General features: G+C 50.3%; 1 protein-coding gene and 2 long non-coding RNA genes across 11 annotated transcripts in view; 2 read left to right on the forward strand and 1 right to left on the reverse strand.

Moving 5' to 3' along the window:
- The window catches only part of LOC120889749 (uncharacterized), an 83,458-nt gene extending 78,196 nt beyond the window's left edge, over positions 1–5,262 (forward strand). For 2 of the 5 annotated variants that reach the window (XR_013437986.1, XR_013437987.1), the window contains one exon: positions 570–1,139. This is a non-coding gene — a long non-coding RNA (uncharacterized LOC120889749). Of the gene's footprint in view, positions 1–569 lie in introns of all 5 variants that reach the window. The other 3 variants (XR_013437988.1, XR_013437990.1, XR_013437989.1) reach the window with 3 other exon arrangements.
- Positions 1–16,462, reverse strand: part of Kirrel3 (kirre like nephrin family adhesion molecule 3) — a 560,323-nt gene that overhangs the window by 92,129 nt on the left and 451,732 nt on the right. For all 5 annotated transcript variants that reach the window (XM_078047301.1, XM_078047300.1, XM_078047302.1 and 2 more), the window contains exon 4: positions 3,261–3,410. In XM_078047301.1, the coding sequence (XP_077903427.1) occupies positions 3,261–3,410 (150 nt within the window). The remainder of the gene's footprint in view (positions 1–3,260; positions 3,411–16,462) is intronic.
- On the forward strand, positions 5,461–8,511 carry LOC120889750 (uncharacterized). The gene is made up of 2 exons (XR_013437992.1): positions 5,461–6,849; positions 7,173–8,511. It is a non-coding gene; the product is annotated as an uncharacterized LOC120889750 (long non-coding RNA).

A 16,462-nucleotide genomic window follows, 5' to 3' on the forward strand; every position in this document is an offset into this window, starting at 1 on the left:
TGTTGTCTCGTAAGCTATCACCAGCAGGATTTCACTCTCATGAGCTGCTGAAAACATCAGTGATGGGTTTGTTTGTATTTGCCTAATTAGGCGGCGAGCTGCGATGCTATCCCAAGGACTGGCAGCATCTTCGGAAAACAGACTCAGAAGCATAGATTCTGAGGATGTTCTAGCTCCTTCCACAGCATCGTTACTCTCTGTCTACTCCTAAAGGAGGCAGAATTATTTAGAGTCTAAAGTCAAACTGCCTGTATTTAAATGCTGGCCTCACTGTTGTCTTGGGCAAGCTTCCTTCTTCCTTTTTTTGGGGGTGGGGTGGGGTGGGGCATTGGGGATTGAACCCAGGGATGCTTAACCACTGAGCCACATTCCCAGCCCTTTTTTATTTTTTATTTTGAGATGGTCTTGATAAGTTGCTTGGGGCCTTGCTAAATTGATGAGGCTGGCCTTGAACTTGTGATCCTCCTGTCTCAGCCTCCCGTGCTGCTGGGATTATAGGCCTGTGCCACTGTGCAGGGCTTGGGTGAGTTTCTTTAACTTATTTGTGATTTTGTTTCCTTATTTATCAGTGAAATGAAGACAATGCAAGGACGAGACAGGCGAAGATGAAGCAGAATAGTGTCAAGTGCCTGGTGTATTAAAGGTTAATTTAAATAAAAGACCACAGTGAGTTAGAGGTGAGGTCTCCCCCTTTGGGGCTAGCAGACAGGGTCCTGTGCATTGGCATTGGTTATATAAATGACACAATTTCTCTCTCTTCTGTGACTCTGTTTATCTATTAAATAAAGGGGAAAATCCTCTTGTCCCTCTGGACAACTGTAGATTTTGAGATTATATCTGAGAAGTACTTGAATTTCTTAGAAGAAAAATGTTCTATCCATACGAGGAAGTGTGGTGAGCCGCCTCTGCCGTTTATGCAGACTATGGTCGCCATTACAAGATGGCGCTGACTCCGCTGTGGTATGTGACAAACAACTCCTTATTTGGGAGAGTTGGTGCATGGCTTTTCAGCACCCTATGAGAAAGTTCCACGTGGCAGCTTCGCATTGGGGCTTGAGATGCTTTATTAAGGCTGGGAGGGGCATCCGAGGGATTATTAGAAGAAATATCAAGGGCCTGAATAAACCGCTGAAAGAAGATTCCCGAGTTGCGTCTTCCTTGCGGGCAAGGGGTCGCGACAAGGAAGTATATTTATAAGTCATTTTCTTTGACTGGTGTTTCCAGCCCTGGTGACCAGAAAGACACTGAGGTCTTCGGTGAGGGTCTCATGCCTGGTACACAAAGGGGGGGCAACATGGTTCATGTAAAAGTGGGCAGACCCCCAGCAGGAAGGGCCCAACTCCGGGCCTCAGTTTCCCTCCAGGAAAACTTTCAAGGTGTTCAGTGTTCTTCAAGTGCTTGCTGAAAGGGAGTGGGTTCTGCCATGCTCCTTTCCTCATTGGGCAGGCTAGGAGCGTTTATTGAGACGGATAAGTATCGATCATTATTATCAGGATGCAGTTTTGGGGACAAGTGATCAAATACAGAACAGGTATTTATCAGGAGCTTGAACTTGGGCTATGTAAGAAGAGGGTCCAGCTTCTTCCTATAACTGGAGACAAGTTGGAGAGGAAGCCGACCCCAGTTCCTCAGACCCATTGTCCTTCAGCACCAAGCAGGCCTGGAGCCTGACCCCAGAAAGCCATTTGTGGAACTGGATCATAGAGGAGCAATCATCATGCTGTGAGGACCATTCTATGAACCGTTCCTGGTCACTGGGACCTTTTCTTGGCCACTGACCTAGCAAAACCCATGCCCCTGACCAAAGGCTGAAAAACCACTGACCAGGAACCCAGACGGCCTCTGTGGGCCAAGCTCAGAGCCTCCCAGAACACGAGCCGTTCTTGTTTGGGAAGGTTGTATCATTCTCCCAGTTTCTCTAGGGTAAGGGAATTCAGAGTCTCTGAAATTGGCTGGTTCCCATACTACTTAAACTTTATGGCAGCACAGTATATTTTGGAGATATTATTGTGTTATTTTATCCATGCTCAGCTGGGCTGCAGCATTCAAACCCTGTGACTGCTATTGACCATTGCTATAATGTTTCAATATACATTTTTGGCAAGACATAACTCACATTTTAAAATATTAATTTCCCAGCCATCAGGTTCCTGAGTGCACTTCGATTTTTTATTTTCCTGCAGCTGTATACCATGAACAAGGCAAAAGCTACTTCTCAGTTGAATACAGATTTTTCACTCATCGCCCACCCTCAGCCATTCCCAAATCACAGGGGAATGACACCCAGATCTGTCCTTGTGAATTTTACTGTTTATGTCAAGCTCAGCAAGCAACCATGTGTCTATCCACCCTGGGGCGGAATAACAATGGCTAAGGAGGGAGTGAGCGGGAGGATGACTCCATTCTTTCTCTGCTGGGGAGAGGTGGGTTGGAAAGGGGTTTGGATGGGTTTACAGGTAGCCACTCACAATAGTCAGCAAATGACACAGCACAGACATCGATGGGGGAGTTCATGGGCCAGCAGTTGCAGGAACCCTGGAGCTCAGCATGGGGGCACCAGCCTGCAGGGCCCAACAAGGTTTAGCATTCATTGTAAAACCTTCCTGTCTTAAGTTGGGTGTGGTGGTGCAGTGTTCTTAATCCCAGTGATTTAGGAGGCTGAGATAACAAATTTAACAAATTTAAGGCCAGCCTGGGCAACTTGACCCTGTCTCAAAATCAAACATAAAAAGGGCTGGAGGTGTGGCTCAGTGGTACTCAGGTCTGCCACCTGAGTTGAATGCCCAGTACCAAGACAACAACAAAAACCTTCCTGTTTTCTGTCCCCATCGTAAGATGATCTCTAAGACCAACTTAGGTTTCTTTATGACTTTTTAGTTCACTTGGCTTCCTTTCACTGGGTGGGAAGCCAGGTTATGCTTTGAAAAATGGGGACTGTATCTCGGGCCAAGAAACTAGAGCACTTAATTTCTGGAAATCAGACTTCATGTGCTTGACTTGGGAATAGATTCTCCAGGGCAACAGTGGGCTAGGCTCAGGAGGAGCCTGAGGATGGAGGGTGGTTCATCACTGGCAGCCAGAGACCCTGGAACTCCTAGGGAGTCTAGACTCCGGCCTTACCTAGCCTGGCTCTGCCCAGGAGTACAGTGGCCGTGGGAGGTTTGACGCCGCCATGCCTGTGATGAATATTCCTTAGGGGATTGGACGGTGGGCGGGGAAGTGGCCCGGCTGGGCCTGCCTAGAGGTCTGAAGGTACTCACTTGAGAGGTCTCTGCCTACACCCAGGGCCAAGCCGTCTTTGATCCACAGAACGAAGCCATCGTATTCTGGGATGGCGCACAGCAGCGTCACTGGCTGTCCGGATACCACCACCTGGTCCTGGGGTTGCTGGCTGAAGGAGTAGACTTGGCCTAGGAAGGAGACAAGCACTGTGGTCAGACCTGGAGGGTTCCCCTACAGCGCTGGAAGCAGAGCTGAGGCTGGCCCCGGAGACCAGGCCTCCCCAGGTGCCTCCCTTCCTACCCTTAGCTTTGTCCCCTTCTTTCAGGAACTGGCTCCAAACTCGAGCCCTTCTGCTCATCAATGCCTATCCCTGGCATTGGGGTCTGCCACACTCCAGCTCCCCAAGAGGCCACCCACTCCCACATGCTGGGGCTGGCCACTCCCCCTTTTTCTTGTTTGAATTCCTACCTGTCCCCACTTTAACTTGGCGAATGATGTGGTTTTAGTTCAACCCGAGGGTCCAATAAATCAGGTTGTGGTTCTGATTCTCTTACTCTGGTTCTAGTGAACCAGAGGGGCAGGTGGTGGTGTGGTGTGGGCAGAGGTGAACTGGAGGGAGCTGGTGGCCAGGGCTCACCACATTCTCTTGCCCCTTCCTGTGCTGCAGGGACCTGCCCAGCCTTCCTCCCGCTCAGGGAAAAATCACCAGAGGAGCCGGTGTCTCCCATCCACACCTCAAAACAAGGGGGCCAAAGCCAACACAGCTCTCAGTTCATATTTTACTAAACAAACACACGGCCACGCGTACAAGATGCAGGCTCTGTTCTGAGGTTTTCAGATATTAGCTCACTAATATTTTCATTCTTACAACAATGAAACAGTAAATACTAAAAATAGTAGGCACTATTTTTATGCCCATTTTCCAGATGCGAAAGCTAGAGAGAGGGAGGTGAGAAGTAACAGAAGCTGTGCTGCTCGATCACTCATCATCAACACTGGTCCCTGCCCTGCCTGCCACACTCATCTGAGCACCACCCACCCGACTCTGCAGGGAGTGGGCAGAGGAGGGCTTTGGGGTTAACTGGAGTGCCTAGGAATCATCTAGTTGCAGGTGAAGGTTGTGAATGCAAGTCTTCTGACCCTAGAGACCTCGTTCTTTTCTACTGAGCTATGCTGATGCAGCTCCCTAAGCCTGGTCCTAGAATGAGTTGTTAAAGAAGGGAGTTTACATGGTTTGTGTTCCCTGGGCACTTACAATTGACCACAACATGAAACCAAGTCATTGAACATCTGGCACACAGTGTGATCTATGTTTACACACCCCCTTCTCCTTCTCCTGTGGTTCATTTCATATATTTCAGGGCAGAAATATCCCCAATTTATGACAAAGAAACTGGGATCAGAGAGGCATGGCAGACTGCCCAAGGTCACACAGCTAACGAATGGTGGTTGGGCTAGGGTCCATCTGAGTTCTGAGCCCTCACTTTTCCTCTACCCGCTACCCTGCAGATATAAATGACCAAGAGGAACCGAAGCCGGTGCAGCCTCTCCTCTCCCACCTGGCACCACAGGGGTCTTGGACACTAGCTGCTGCTCTTGGAAGGGCCTAGCCCCAGGCCCAGACCACACATAGGGCTCAGCTCTCAGCAGCAGGTGGCCTCAGGGAGGCTGGTGGTGGCAGCAGAGGGTGTGGTGGAGGCCCCTGCCCCAGAGCAGAGGTGCAGCTACACACCAGAGAGCGTGTGGCAGGCAGGCAGGTAGTGGGGTTCACAGCCTGATGAGATCCTGGCACGTCTCTGAGGAGTCTCATTAAAAATCAAATTGGCCTTGAATTGTGGGAGTAACACTTCTTATCCTGATTTGAGCTTTACAAATTAGATTTCATAGGACATTTTAATCAGCTGTGTGGTGGATTTCTCTCTCTGTCTCTTCAAGTTTTCTGTTGTAATTAGACTGTTTTTGGCACCAAAACAGAAAAGGAGGGAAGAGATGAGAGAGGAGAAAGGGGAAGAGGAGGGAGTGTTTGGAGAAGGAGCTGAGGAGGGGAGTGAGGGGCAGGAGGAGAGTGAGGGGCAGGAGAGGGAGGAGGGAGGGAAGATGGAGGAGGAGGGAGGGAAGATGGAGGAGGAGGGAGGGGAAGAGGGGGGAGAGGAGGAGCAGGAGGGAGGGGAGGAGGGGGAGGAGGAGGGAGGAGGGGAAGAAGGAGGGGAGGAGGGGGAGCAGGAGGGAGGGGAGGAGGGGCAGGAGAGGGGGGAGAACGCCTTCCCCCAGGCCCTTTTCTCCCTGCTGTAATGGTGATTTCACAGCTCATTCTTTTATCTCAAAATCTTTCCTGGAAGAAGGACAATGTCAAGGCAGCGGAGGTAGCCGCCAAATATTGTGCTATCAGAGAGAATTATCAGGTTGTCAGCCTGGAGCTGAAGGGGCTGTAATGAGAAGTCCCTAAATGAAGTGGTGCCTGAGTCCTCCCAAATGTCTCTTATTAGACATGGATAATTGTCCCATTCGCCCTCCGCCCCTCCAGCCTGCTTCTGTTTGGAGGGAGCAGGAGGTGTTGGGTGAGGACATCTGGGGAGTTGGGGGTGCAGGAGGGATCCCCAGAGCAAGGGTGAGTCCTGGACTGTCACCATGGAGACCGGGCTCTGGAGCTCAGCACAGGGCTGTCTTCAATGCCTTCTAGCTCAATGGACGCGGTGGGGGTGGGGGCGGGTGGTGGACTCTGCATGGTCAAAGTCCCCTGGAGGTGTCTCAGGACCAGGATTTGAGGGCAGGCACAAGATGCTTCTGAAGAACTCCCCAGGGTTGTGCAGAGTATAGAGAGGGTCCTGAATGGCTCACCAGAGGGTCCGAGAGGGCTCTAGGGCACCGAGCCCCAAAGTCCCCTGAAGGCTTCAGTGCTCACACTTTGTCTCTTTGGACCTGTTGGAATTTTCTATGGAAAGAATGTTCCTGGGGGAGATGGAGACACAGGATCATCTCAGAAAACACGGAGGAAACATGTAAAGTTCTTTATTATCTTAGGGGGGTTAGTGATGAGTACTGTAATTGATAGTCTTCCTTTTCAGTCCAATTTTAATTTTTGTGCAGTATGTTAAGCCACTAAAAATACCTTTGTTTTCTCTGAAACCCGAGATGCTTTTTCAGATTTTGGGGGGTTGTTTTTACAGTATTGCCACCAAACCCAGGGCCGTGCCCAGGCTAGGCAAGCACCCTGCCATGAGCCACACCCACAGCCCCTCATGAATCTTATGTTGCTGTTGATTATGTGGAGTAGATGAGAGTTGGGGTGCTGTGGAGGAGAGGAGTGGAGGGATGGGCCCACTCTCTTCACCTGTGTGACAGATCTTGAGGTCTTCCTTGCTGAGGGCTCCTGGGAGCATAGTCTCAAGCCATGGATGGGTGTCATTGCCCAAAGAATGCCTTTTCCCTGTCCCTTGCTCCCTGCTTTCTTTTTCCCATAGGATCTTCTACTCCAATGCAGTGAAATGTGATGGGCCTGGAATCATTTTCTCTAACCTCCTGGAAATGATCTTGAGTGGACGGCCACTCCTCCAGCACATGTGTATTCTGCGCACCTTGACTGACACCCGCTGCGAGGCAGGAGCCCTGTCCTCTCGTGGGAAATAGGTGATGGGCCTGGAGCCTTGTCATGGGACCTGGGCCATCCGAGTGAGTGAGCGCGGAGCAGGCGCTGAGCCACGGAGCTCCTGCCCTCGGTGTAGCCTCAACACGCCCAGCACCTCCACCCCAGGTTGCCCCCTCAGGGTCCCATTCTGCCCGATGACAATGATGAGAAGCCTGGCAGTCAGTGCCGCCTCCGTTGTCCTGCCTCTCTCTTTTTAATTCCGTGATCTGGGGAAGGGACCAGGGCCTTGCGAGCTAGTCAGTTCTCCGCCCCTGAGCTGCATCGCCAGCCTTCCGGCACCATTTTCCATCTGTCACCATTTCAGAGTCTGGCCCAGATGTCCTCCGCAGCTCTCTCGGGCTCATCCTTTCGTCTCCATTTCCTCTGCTACAACCCAAGGCCCGTGCCCTCTTTGCCACCACCTGGATTCTTTCCACACACCTCGAGGCTTCCTCACCCCCACCCCCTATTGCACGTGTCACCCTGGATCTTCCTTCTTAAGTCAACTCTCTCTGCCACCTCTCATGGCTGTCATGACTGTCTCTGGGACAACAGGTCACCTCCCGTCCTGGGTCACATGCTTCTCCACAGACTGACTCCCCTTCCCTCTGTGTGGGCCACAGCACCCTATGCGGTTGCTCACTTATGCGACCTGCTCATGTCCTTTCTGTTCCATCATCCTGGGATGTACCTCCTCCTCACCTGGCCCTTCCTAAGCAGCCCTGCCCATCATCCAAGGCCCTGTTCTGTTCCCAGGAAACTGCTGTTACCCAGAGGGATCGCTGTCTCTTTTCTCCCTTCCTTCCCACTTCCCCCTTTCCCCTCCCCTTCATCTCCTTCAATTTCTCCAGACATTTGTTGAGCACTTATTATATCCGATGCTGAAGAAACAAAATGAAGGAACAGTGTTTTTCACTTGAGGGCAGAGGTCATAGCTATCTTTCCACCTCTGTCTCCAGAGCCTGGCCCCGCGTGAGAACATGGCATGCCTATCTGTTGAACATGCCTGTGTGCTTGCGGCTTACCGGCCCTAGTCTGTCGCTGAGATCGGTCATCACTGTGGGAAAATTGGTTTTGCATTATCAACTACTGACCAAGCATATATTGTGCTGAGCACACCACACAGAGTGAGAAAAGTGAAAGATAAAGGGGAAGGGCCAGAGTCTCGAGGAGTTAGGTTTTACAGCAAAACAAAACCAAAACCAAAACCAAAAAAACCACTGAGTTATTTATGTGTGACCCACTGGCGGCCAGGTCCAGGGTTCGCATGCACACACTACACCTGCAAAGTGTGGTGGCCATTGTCACCCACATTTTACAGATGAACTGAGCGCTGGAGTTTGGACCTTAAGTGTTTCCCAAAAGCCTAGGTGTTAAAGGCCCAGGTGTTGGGTGGTAGTGGGAATTTTAAGAGGTAGGACTGGGAGAAGGTTTTTAGGTCATTGATGGTGCATCCTTGAAAGGAATGTGGGACCCTGATCTCTTCCCATGTCTTGGTTTCACAGCTAGGGGGTGAGCGGCTTTGCTCTGCCATATGCGCTCTGCTATATGCTCTCTGCCATTGTCATCCAGTGCCCCTCCAGCAGCCTAAAACTACTGGATCTTCTGGATCATGCCCTGGAACCTCCCCAAATTGTGTGCCAAAATAAATTTTAAAAAATGAATTTGTGTGCCAAAATATCTTCTTTTTATAAAATTTTTCTTTTTGTAAATTGATCATCTCAGCTAGTTGTCATAGTGATGAAAAACTGATTGACACATGAGGCTCATGGAAATGAAGGACCTGCCCAAGGTCATATGAGTAACCTGGGTGTAACTCAATCCCAAGAGTCCATATCCACTATCCCAAACTATCCACTGTCCCATATCCATACCCACTGGATATTGAATTAATGACCCGAAACCTGGATTTTGATTCTCAAGCTAGTATTCACCCCACCAACCAGGCAGCCTCCCAGACCATCTAAGGGAGGTGGAGGATCTCTCGAGTGAAGATATTTTTCTGGTTCTTATGTGGTCTGCCTCCCAGCTGGGGGTCAATAAGACCGAGCTGGGGTTGAGGGTGAATTAAAGAACTGGTCACCACCAGGAGGTATAAAAGAAAGGATGTGTAATGGGTGTTACTTATTATTGTACAAATAACTACTACTTATATAATGATCATAAAACATAATTCTATACATAATATACATATTCTATAATTATGTACAGACAGTTCACAAGTTATAACTTCATGAGGGTGTGGAAGTGAAAGTACACAGCAAATTTGGGATTTGATCTTTTCCTAGGCGAGCAATACAGGGTACTCTTGTCTCTTGCGATGGTAGGCAGAGCAGCCAGCAGCAGCCTCCTGTCACTCACACGAGTGTGGGTTGAGGGAGAGACCACCCTCTGCAGCCTTCCGCGATGCAGGATATGATTGTTGGTGTGTTAGGTCTATTATTACGTGCATTTTCAACTTGTGATATTTTTAACTTATGAAGGGTTTATTGAGACACAATCCCATCACAAGTCAGGAAATATTATAAGTCATATTTCCATTGTTATAAAATTTATAATAGCTAACTTTTATTGAAGGTCAAGCACATAATAAGAGCTTTTCATGATTATTTTATTGAATTCTCTCAAGTCCTCTGATGTGAGTACTGAATTAGACTCATGTGAAGATGAGGTTGTCTGGGGCCCACCTTCTGGCAGAATGGCAAATTCACACAATTTGTTCTTAGAAAGGACATCAGCCCCAGAAGTCTTGTTTCAGAGCCGTGTCCTAAGGTCCTTATTTGGATCTTATACACTTTACTACGCAGTCCCGGACCTCCAGGAACTCACAGAACCACCTTAAGCCCTAGGCCAGTGCTAGAGGAGGATGTGGACTGACTTCCCTGGGCATAATGTCCCATGGGCATGATTCTCTGGGTGGGTGAGAGCTGACCGCCTAGCCAGGGAAGCTTCACCCGAGAGTGTGAATGTGGGCCTCTGGGTGCTCTGATCACCCTGTCCCTCACAACCACATCAGCCCAAAGAATCCTTCTGTCCCTTCACCCTGTGGACTGGGCAGCCTTTTGGGATGGAGGAGGAGTGTCATGGTAATGAGTGGGGCCAGGGATTCCAGAATGATCTGGGGTTGACACCTGGAATGTCCACTGATTTCACAAGCCTCAGTTTTCCTATCCATAATGGGGACAATACCACCCATCTCAGAAAGTCACTATGGAGATTAAGAAAGAGTGCCCATCTGGGCCATTGGGCTCAGGGCCTGGCTCACAATAAGTGCTCAGTGGAAATGGCCCTTTTTCATCAGGAATGCTCTTCTTCTTCTCAGAAAGCTGACCTCCATCTTGAACACCAGGCCAGGGCTGCTGACTTCCACGGGAGAGTGGGTGTGGGTGGGAGGCGTGACCAGACAATAGATGACTCCCTTTTGACATGAGAGGGGACTTTTAATTAGTATCAATGGCTCTTTGAGGAGCCGATGTTTCACTCAGGCAAACAGCTGCTCCTGTTTGCAGGCAGACCATGGTTTAGTTCTCAGGTGTTTTCAGGTGGCTCTCAAGGCTGGCATTTGGGGTGGACAAGCACAGATGTCGAGGCATGTGGGCAGCTGTGAGCCAAACTTTGTTGGTGGGAGGGGAGGGGTGGGCAACAGGCCCACGTAGCTGCTAGAGGGCTGCTAGCCTTGGCAGAGTTGGGGGTATCCCCTGGGCCATGGAGGGCCAGCTTGGTTCCTGGTCTGGCCAGTGTTGCGTTGGCTTCCATTTGTCGAGAGAGGCTGTGTGTGAGTGTGTCCTGTGCAGGGGTGGAGGGGCCTGGATGGGAACGCACTTGAACCCTTCCACATTTGGTGGGTTTAGTCTTTGCAGAAAAATGTTCTGCTCACTGCAAGGAGGGGTCCTGTTCCTACAAGGGAGTGGCCCTGCCAAACAGGGGACCCAGGGACTCTGAGATGAAGCCATGTCAGAACCCCGAGGTGACTGCCTCACCCTGTGTGCATCCCCTGCATGCTCAGGCTGCTGTGGCCTGGGCAGGCCGAGGGAGCCTTTTACCAAGGAGGCCCCTGGACTTTTCTATTTTCTTTTTTTTAAAAATATTTATTCTTTAAGTTTTAGATGGACACAATGTCTTTATTTTACATTTATGTGGGGCTGAGGATCGAACCCAGTGCCTCGTGTATGCTAGGCGAGCACTCTACCACTGAGCCACAACCCTAGGCCTCCCCCTGGACTTTTCTAACACCATGGTAAGGAGGGGAGGGCTGCCGGGCTTGAGAGGAGAGGTGGAGGGGTGGGAGAGTTGGGAATCTGAGTCTGAGGGCCCCTCCTGTGCAGTTCTTTCTAACCCAGGTTAGCAGGAACCAGGAGCAGGAGGAGGTGGCCGGACTAACAGGTGTGACTAAGAAGGCTTAAAAGTAGGGTGCGCTCAGTCAGGAGCATCTCGATGGGGGAGCACCCATGCAGAGGTGCTGAGTTGGTGGGTGCTAGTGGCAGGGGGTGCTAGTGAGTAGCCAGTGGGAGGAAGTGGGGCAGCAGTGGCGACAGGTGGTATTGGAAGAGACAGGTGCAGACTGGCCCAGGGAGAGGGACAGGGGAGCTGGGCATCAGGTGGTCCTCAGGGGGCTCTGGTCTTGGGGCAGGGTTGGGGGCAGGCTGTCGGTGTCCTTGCTGCCTCTCTCTCAGCACAGCTTGTTGCCCTTCTCCCCCACCCCCATCCCCCTCGTCCTGCAGATGTTCCCCAGCCCTCTGTCCTCTGCTCAGGGCAGAGCAGAAGCAGGACATCACAGCTTCTCCCTCCTCAGGACTCCTCCAGATGCTTTTCTCCATGTCCCCGTAGATCTCCCTCCTCACTGCTTCCTTCATCTCCATCAGCCCCCAAAGCTTCGGGCCTAGACTGCACCCCCCCCCGGCCTCTTTGGGGGACTGACAGCTCAAGACAGCATGGAAAAACCACCACTCTGGCTCCGGCGGTCTCTGATGTCTTGCAGCAGAACACTTAAAAAGCTGAAGACCTCATGAAGAGCTCACATACCTCTGCCCCCAGCCCCTGAGATCCCCAATTATTTCCTGGGGAGGGAGGAGCTGTGTTGACATGGGAGGCTGAGGTTATGAAGGCCGGCTCAGGCAGAGAGATGGATTCCCAGCCCACACTGGGGCCCGGCTGCCCTGGTGCCTGCGCACCCAGGTGTGTTTGAGAGACTGATGGAACGGGCTTCTGGGCTCCACTCCTTTCCCAGCCAGACTTTTTCTTATAGAATGTAGGAAAGCCTCTGGTTTAGAATTTCTGGGAGAATTTTTTTTTTTTTTTTTTCCTGGAGCAGAAATGCTAGCTGAGGAAGCAAGGTGACTGTGCCCAAGCCTTTGTGGATCTTGGCTCTTCCCTCCCCACTTCCTCTTGTTCTCCTGGCCTCACTCCCAGCTCTATTGAACCTTTCTACCTCCCTGAAACCCTCTCTCTCTGCACAGGCTAGGCCTCACTGTGCCAAGAGGGCCACCTGGGAGCTCTGAAGGGACAGTGGTCTGTGTGGTCTTTAAGACCCTAGAGTTCATGGTGCTATGGTCTCTGTGTGTGCAGAGCATGTAGGAAAACAGCCAGCATCACTAAGTCCGTGGTGATTGGGGTCTTCTCGATCTGGACTCCTGGTACTCACTCATCCCTGCCACCCACAACTGTCAGTCCCCAGGTTTCTGAGGGTGTGTTCTGGTCCTCCAGTGTTCCAAGTCTGTTGTCACTCCATAGGCAAACGTCTTTGTATTATGGCTGCACAGTGGTGGGGCAAGCTCAGTACAGATGAGTGTAAAAGCATGGGGTGGTTTGTGTGACAGAGGAGCTAGAGCCTTGGAACACGCTCTGCACTGAGTCTGATGGGGGAGGAGGGGTGCTGCATGCCCCTCTGTTCCATTACAATCTCCCTCTTTTGATCCATGCTTGGAGGTCAGCTTGGAGGCCATGGGGGCTGGTGCAAGGGTGTATCCACTCTACCCCTTCTCAGACTGGCCACTTAGGCCTGGACTTTGTCTCAGAAGCAGGGAGATGATCGATGTCCTTAGTTAGACGTGGACAGAATGTCTGAGTCACAGGATGTGTGCCTTTGCTTCTAAGGAGCCTGTCTTTTGCCAGCACATGTGCATGCCCACCCTCCTGGCTATGAGCTGGGGCAGCCCAGCTGAAATCCTGCTACTCTGGTCTCAACTCTCAGGACATCCAGTGAAACTTAGAGTCTTTGGATGGTCACACTTGATCCCAGGTCACTGGACTAAAAGGGATCAAATGATCAGTTTGATGAAGATATCATATCAAGATATTTTGGTGTTTAAGAGGGGCTTACTTCAAGTGTGGAAATTTGGGAAGGGGGTGGCAGAGAAGCTCTGTGGAGGAGGAATCATGATATGGGGAAGGGGATGGAGGAGTAATGTCACTGTGGTGCAGGTAGAAGTATGAGTGATGAATACCCACCCTTAGCTGCCCACTTGGAGTACCTGACCAATGGGTCACCTGCCAGGGTCTGAGTCCTGGAGAGTAGGAAAAAACACAGGGCCAGTCTTGCCTGGGAAGAAACTCTGACCCTGTCACTAGCAGTGTGAACTGGGGAAAGCTCTTTACCCTCTCTAAGCCTTAAGTTTCCTCATCTGCAAAATAAGGATGGCACACCTACTTGGCAAATCTGCTGTGAGGTTGACAGGCTTTGTGTGTAATTGATCCTGGCAGGTGGAATGAGCCTAGTGAAGGGTTGTTCTTGCATAATAATCCATGAGTTTCTTCTGAGCCTGGGAATGTTAAAACTGGGACCAGAGCAGCACCTGTCATGAGGGGTCCTGGATCCAGCTGAGAATGGAGTCTTTGCAAATCAGAAATAGGACCAATCAGACATCTACTTCTTCCTATCCAGTGGTGCAGGTGAGAGATCTGAGTGTGGGGCCTCTGTGGCTCCACCGTAGCCTGTCCCAGTTGGCCTCTGTCTCCTGCAGAGGCAGATCAGCCATGCAGAAAGGGCTAAGATATCACTGTCTGCTCTCTTATTAGTGACCAATTGGGGAAGGCTTATACTCATACTGGGGATATTTATCACCAGCTTTCTCCCAGCCTGAGCATGCAGCAAATTGCCTCTTATGAGCTTAAAGAAAACCATCTTTGTCCAGAGGAGCAGGCAAATGGAAGGAAGGGTAAAAGAAAGAGCCAGCTCAGCAGCCCTGAGGATATCAGAATGCTGCTAGGTGGGGCAGGGAGGGACTCGGCAGGATGGCTCAGATCCTTCCTGTTAGCCCAAGTCTTGACTTTTGCTTTTTTTCTGCTGCTCAGCACTGGGCCAGCTCTTGATGTAGGGAAGTGAGCTTTAGATTTCCAGAATGCCGTTGTAACACAGGGGCACAGGATTGGTAGTGATGGGAATGCACTAGCCCACTGATTGACATATAATTAATAAATCTGATTTTTATGGATGGTCTAAGGGATTCCAGGGATTGTGCCAACTCTAGGCATGCTCTAGTGGCCTCAGGCAGGAGTGGGGGCCAACTCTGAGACCCTGGCCTGGGTACAGGGTGCAGAAGAGAGATAGCTATGTTTTCTGCTGATCAGGGCTTAGAACCTGGAAAAAGCAGATATAAGCACAACGAGCTGGGATCAAAGGCAAAAGCAAGGTAAACACAGTCCTCAGGGAGGAGTCACAGTGGGCTGGCTTCTTAAGTGGGCTGCAGGGTAAGCAGGATGGAGGAGGCAAGGAATGTTCGCCGGAATGGAGAGCAACTTAAGCAAAGTGTGGGGGTCAGAGTGTGTTGAAGGAGTGAAATCACCCATGCTACACTGTCTCAGGTTGACCTCTGGTACTGTCATTATAGCTGTCCACCCCTGGGAAAGCTGCTTAGTCCCTCTAAGCTTCAATTTCCCCACTGGGGTGGCAGACACTATTTGTTGGGTTGTTTGTTAAAATGGAATAGGACATTTGTTGTAAAGAGCACAAAGCCCTTACTGCCTTCCATGCAACTGTCACTATTATTACAAACGTGGTGTGACTGGTGCATGGGCTGTGTGTGGGGACGTATTTAATAGGGTGTAATCTAGGTGGGCATGGGGGATTTGACTGCATGGTCCCTCACGTGCATGCTAAGAAGCTTGAATTTAATGAGAAGTCATCAAAGGTTTTGGACCAACATGCTCAGACCTGAATTTTCAGAAGATCAGAATAGTGACAGTGAGGAGGATGGACGGCGGGTAGGTCTGAAGACAGGAAGACTGATCAGCAGCTTTAGCCTGTCATAAGGGCACATCAGTGGAAAGAAGAAAATGGGCTTAGGACCATTTGGAGCCATTTGGAGACAGAATTGATAATACTCTATAGGGGATGAGGGAGACAGACACTTATGGGTTTCTAGGTCCTGGCTTTCAGTGTGGGATGATGGGGGAGCCATGTGCTCTTAGAAGGAAAGTTGGCTTCACTTGGGCACGGTGGCACACACCTGTAATCCCAGCAACTCAGGAGGCTGAGGCAGGAGGATTGGAATTTTAAGATTAAGTGAGACCCTGTCTCAAAATAAAATTATAAAAAGGGCTGGAGATGTAACTGAATGGTAGAGCACCCCTGGATTCAATCCCTGCTTACCCCCTGCCTTGCCCATCACACAGAAAAGGAAAGCTGGTTTCAGGTGAGACAGTGAGCTCAGTTCTTGGTGTGTCATTGGAGGGGAGCTTGGAGTCACTTAAGTGACTGGTTGTAGCTGGGAACACCCTGGATGTAGCTGGGGCTCTGGGTCTGCAGCCGGGAAAAGGTGTGAATACCTCCCACTTACTGAGTACTCACCCAGGACCAGGCATAGGAGAAGTGTTTCTACGGCTTCTCATCTGGTATTTATCTGAAACTTCATTTCAAAACACCAAAGTTATAGACATTTATGTGACTATCTAAGAGGGCCACATTTATTACATTAGGCTTGGGTTGTTAGAATCAGCTGCCTGTGGTGGAACATCTAACTCTTGTCAAAATTGGCACTGGGTTTGAACTCTGTTGGGATGTTAGGAGGTCATCTAGCTTAATCCTTAGGTCTGGGATGGGAATTATAAATAGAACAGCCAGAAGAACCAAGCAAGAGTAGAAAATGGAACCTTCTCACCATAGTCTTCTTAGCCCTTTGTTGACTTGGGAATACCTTCAACCCTACTGGTGACTTGATTGATGCCCAAGTGAGGAGAAGCTTGCCAATATCACAAATGTTCCAAAAATGACTAAAATTTTGTTTGGGCTTATATAGGAGAGTTGGACCCCTCTTCCCAGGTCTGGACGAGGGGCAGAATGTGCAAGGGGCCCATTCTTTTACCCTTCTTCCTTGCCTGAGCTGGGACAGCCCAGGTAGCTTGTGATTCTTCCAGTCTCACTCTTCTCTCAGCATATACAATCCACCAAGGTCATCCTGGACAGCCTGGGTCTTTAATGAAGAGCAATCGGGCTGGCTAAGGCAGGGTGAGTCCAAAGTCACTATAAATCCTTTGCCTACTGATTATCAGCCTTGCAGCCCCAGCCAGTGCCTGCCCTGTGCTCATTAGTGGCATGGAGAGGGGCTCCTCTATCGATCCAGCCAAGGTCTGGATGCCAAGAAGACACTGATAAGTGCTGCTGGAAATACCGACTCTTTG

This window comes from Ictidomys tridecemlineatus, chromosome 4, assembly GCF_052094955.1.
Source record: "Ictidomys tridecemlineatus isolate mIctTri1 chromosome 4, mIctTri1.hap1, whole genome shotgun sequence".
In the NCBI taxonomy this organism is placed as follows: domain Eukaryota; kingdom Metazoa; phylum Chordata; class Mammalia; order Rodentia; family Sciuridae; genus Ictidomys; species Ictidomys tridecemlineatus.